This window comes from Penaeus vannamei, chromosome 10 (assembly GCF_042767895.1).
Source record: "Penaeus vannamei isolate JL-2024 chromosome 10, ASM4276789v1, whole genome shotgun sequence".
NCBI classification, from domain to species: domain Eukaryota; kingdom Metazoa; phylum Arthropoda; class Malacostraca; order Decapoda; family Penaeidae; genus Penaeus; species Penaeus vannamei.
This window is the reverse complement of record NC_091558.1, coordinates 10,267,514-10,272,047: the sequence shown is the minus strand read 5'-3', so window position 1 is coordinate 10,272,047 and position 4,534 is coordinate 10,267,514. Positions and strand designations below refer to the sequence as shown.

The following is a 4,534-nucleotide window of genomic DNA, read 5'->3' as shown; positions in this document are numbered from 1 at the left end:
GATAATAATAATGATAACAATAATAATGATAACAATAATAATGATAATAATAATAATAATAATAATAATAATAATAATAATAATAGTAATAATAATAATAATAATAATAATAATAATAATAATGATAATAATAATAACAATGATGATAATTAATAAATTATTGTAATTATTGATAGTAATAATAACAATTAGAAGGACAAGAAAATTAAAAAGAAAAACAGGAAGAAAAGGAAGATAACAAATGATAATGACAACCATGATAACAGTAATAATAATAAAAAGACACCCAAATAACGATAGAAAATCAAAATACAAATAAAAAAAACAAGAAGTAAAACAACAAAACAACTAATCACAAAAATAACCCAAATCGACGAAAGGGGAAGAACATGACAACGAGCAGACAACTCGCTCAGTATTTATATCTTGTCTATATATTTATATTTATATATTCTTACCAAAAAAAGAATCTATATAGGCCTACGTTCCCAGGCCCCGAAGAGAGATAGGCCTATGTTGGCAAGCGCCTGAGTATTGGGCCCAAAGAGACCTTAAACTTGCCTTGGTTTTCTTCAAGATGCTACAACACAGATCTAATGTTTATATATTTACACATTCATTGGTGTATTTTTATATACAGGGGGACGTGTGCACTGTGCTGCACTTGGGGTATGTGGGGTATAAATGTGTGTGTGTGTGTGTGTGTGTGTGTGTGTGTGTGTGTGTGTGTGTGTGTGTGTGTGTGTGTGTGTGTGCGCGTGTTTTGTACATGTGTGTATGTATATATACATGTACGTAAGCATGTATGCATTCTGTTTACCACCAGGATCTTTGGTAACAAACATGATAAACGACTTTGACATTGCGAACATGGAGAGGTTCACCACTTGGCTTGTCGCTGCGTCTCCTAGGCACAGGCCAGCTTCGAGGAGGCAAAGGGGAAACCTCAGATCAGGCGGAAACCTCATAAAGATACACAGTTATGGCAAGTCTTTCGAGCAGATGTATGGAGGATCGAGGTTTCCGCTGACACTTGTTCCTTTTGTGTCCTTTTCTTTTTGCTTCGTTGAGTTTTTTTCACTTTCTTCTTCCTCTCTTATCTCTTCCTTCTTTCTTCACACTTTCTGTCTCCACTCGTTGTATCGTGTTTTCCCCTCATGACCACCACATTTTTTTTTTCTTACTAATTCCTTCCCTTTCCCCTCTCCCTGCTCCTCCTCCTCTCCCCTCTCACTCCCTTTCCTCCTCCTCCTCCTCTTCCTCTCCCCTCTCACTCCCCTACCCTCCTCCTCCACCTCACTCTCCTCAATCCCCTCCTCCTCTCCCCCCTTCCCCTCACACCCCACACCCCTCCCTCAACCCAACACGCACCCAACCCATCGCGCAGCTCATGACCCCCGACCCCTCGATGACCTGTTCCGCCCTCGATTGACACCTGAGAGATTAGCTAAGGGAAGAGTTGGGGAAACCGAGGACGCGGGTCATCACGCAGGACACCAGAGTGCTCAGGAGGACGCGCACCTGTCTGCCGCCGCTCCAGTGAAGGCCGAGGGCACCTGTGGGAGGGAGAGCGCCTTTTACATAGGAACTGCTTGCAAATGTTGGATATATATATATGTGTGTGTGCGTGTGTGTGTGTGTGCGTGTGTATATATATATATATATATATATGTGTGTGTGTGTGTGTGTGTGTGTGTGTGTGTGTGTGTGTGTGTGTGTGTGTGTGTGTGTATATATGTATATATATATATATATATATATATATATATATATATATATATATATATATATATATATATATAATAACATCTATACATACATATATGAGTATATATATACCTGTAAATATATATACATATGTATATAGATATACATATTTATATGTTTATGTGTGTATAAATTCATATATATATACATATATATGTGTGTATATATATATATATATATATATATATATATATATGTATGTATATATATATATATATATATATATATATATATATATATATATATATATATATATATATATATATTAGATTACTTATGTGTAATCTAAAAGGTACAAGTACTGCATCGAAGAAGGAGATAGCCAAAAAGTGAATAAACAGATAGATTTATAAATGAACAAATGAACAGAATCCAGAATTGCAGCAACAGCCTCTATAAAAGCCATCTACGATATCACACACTTTCATCAGGTCTCTTTTACTTTCCCTTTTTTTAGACTTTTCCCGGCGCGGAAATTAAACTGTCTCTAATTACTTATCGTAAGCTTGGAAATTAATCATGCGTTATTATATCCATGTCCGAGTTATTTCTAGATTTGTTTGTTTTATTGTTTATTTCCAGGCGAGGCGAAATGGGTCTTAAATATTTTTTCTTTTTTTTAGTTTCCAATCTCATACATTAACGAGACATATATATATTAAAAAAAAAAGATCTTCATAATGAGAGAAAAATGGAAAGAAAAAAATAGAATGGTGTGAAAACAAAAGTAAGAAGGAAAATGTATTAGAATATTAAAAATTCATTAGATAGGATAAAAGCATGATTTCTGATTGAAATACAAAAGACAACGAAGCATGTTTCTAAAAGTTATCATTCTTTCTTTACTCTCACCATCACTGTCACTGTAAGCATTAGAAACAGTTCTATCAAGTTATCAGCATAAATATGATCATTATCACCACCATTTCTTATATCAGTGATGTGATTTTGATTTTATAATTATCAGCATCGTTTTTAATATCACTCGAGTACAACATACCCAAAGTATCTATCGATTTACGATTTCAAAAATAAACAAAAAAATAAAAACATCTAATTTCGCAAATATAAAAAATAAGCAGTTTCTATTACATGAACCGTGACAGTTTGCATAAAATCCACAAAAGGTTTTACATTTTGCTAAGAGGATCTACATTCATCACAGCTCCATTTCATGTGTTAATTACCAATGAGTGGGTTACGACACACGTCACATACACGCACTTAAAATCACAATTACATACACACATAAACAGATACTGTGTATGTGTGTGTGTGTATGTATGTATGTATGTATGTATATATATATATATATATATATATATATATATATATATATATATATATATATATATATATATATATATAAACATGCATATATGTATATATAAACATGTGTATCAATCCACACACACACACACATTCGAATATACACACACATTCCGGAGGAGCGCCACTCACCGCCGGCGTCGTGGCCGAGGCTCAGGGGATCGGGCGGCACGACCACGCCCTCGTGGTGCGCGTCCTGGGCGTAGAGGGGCTTCTCGTCGCCTCGCTCGCCCCTCGGGATGGACGCCACGCACCGCAGCCTCACGCGCCCGTCGGGGAAGTACAGCTGCTGGGCCTTGAAGCGGAGGCCGAGGCGGGAGGAGGCGCGCCCGTCCACGTCCACGGGCGTCCGGTACGGCACGAGGAGGTTGGGCGGCGCCTGTGGGCGGGCGGGAGAGGGAGGGCGCGTTAGCATGGTGCGGGAGGGGTGTGTCTCGGGGGTTGGGGTTGTTTGTGTACGTGTGTGTGTGTGTGTGCGTGTGTGTGTGCGTGCGTGCGTGTGTGTGTGTGTGCGTGTGTGTATGTGTGTGTGTGTGTGTGTTAGAGAGAGAGAAAGAGAGAGAGAGACAGACAAAACAATAAGACAAGATAGACAGTATGTAGATATATTCCTTTCTCAGTTTGTCAGTTTGTCCTTGAAACTGTACCTCTGTTTCCGCATAAATCTACTCGTACCTCCCCGCCCTCGCATGTGCAGTATGGACATCATCAAAACCAAACTAGAGAGATATGGAATGAGGCCAACAAGGATACATGACACCATAACTTAAACAACAAATGCCTAATCAAGCAACATCGAGCAACTTCACACTAACACACATAGATACATTTTCAATAAAAAAGGAAAAAAAAAAAAGCTGTAAAAAAACCGTAGCAATCGATGGGAAAAAACCCTCACTCATCGACAATAAAAGACCCTATCCATCTAATATATATATATATATATATATATATATATATATATATATATATATATATATATATATATATATATATATATATATATGACAATAAAAGAAATAAAATAAAAACGATAATAAGAAATAAAAAGGGCAGATATTAGCCATAAAAAAATTGAAAAACAGAGTGAAGGCCGCCCACCTCCTTCTCATTGATGTACCAGGTGAGGTTCGCGGGCGGGATGGACTTGGGCGCGCGGCAGGTGAGGTTGACGGTGTCTCCCGGGCGGTACTGAGGCTGCCCGCCCATCACCTCTGGCCGGCCTTCGGGCAGCTCTGCGGGGAGGGAGGAAGGGGGCGAGAAACGAGGATTAGATTTGTCGTATTTTGTTTTATTTATTCATTCCTGTCTTTTTCTGTCTTTTGCTCTATTTATTTTGTCTGTTTGTTTGATTGACTTTTTTATTGTTTTTTGTTTAGTTTTTTACTTTCTGTTAAACTATTGGATTATCACAACGATTTACTGGTTAGGGCTTTAT

The 4,534-nt window shown here is 37.6% G+C and overlaps 1 protein-coding gene across 1 annotated transcript in view; it reads right to left on the bottom strand.

The window, feature by feature from the left end:
* Positions 1-1,401: 1,401 nt before the first annotated feature.
* Positions 1,402-4,534, bottom strand: part of LOC113806567 (cell adhesion molecule 2) — an 8,485-nt gene continuing 5,352 nt past the window's right edge. Inside the window, exons 3-5 of the mRNA XM_070126822.1 lie at positions 4,198-4,331; positions 3,229-3,475; positions 1,402-1,556 (exon numbers count right to left, since the gene is read on the bottom strand). Coding sequence (XP_069982923.1) covers positions 1,444-1,556; positions 3,229-3,475; positions 4,198-4,331 — 494 coding nt within the window. The 3' untranslated portion in view covers positions 1,402-1,443. The remainder of the gene's footprint in view (positions 1,557-3,228; positions 3,476-4,197; positions 4,332-4,534) is intronic.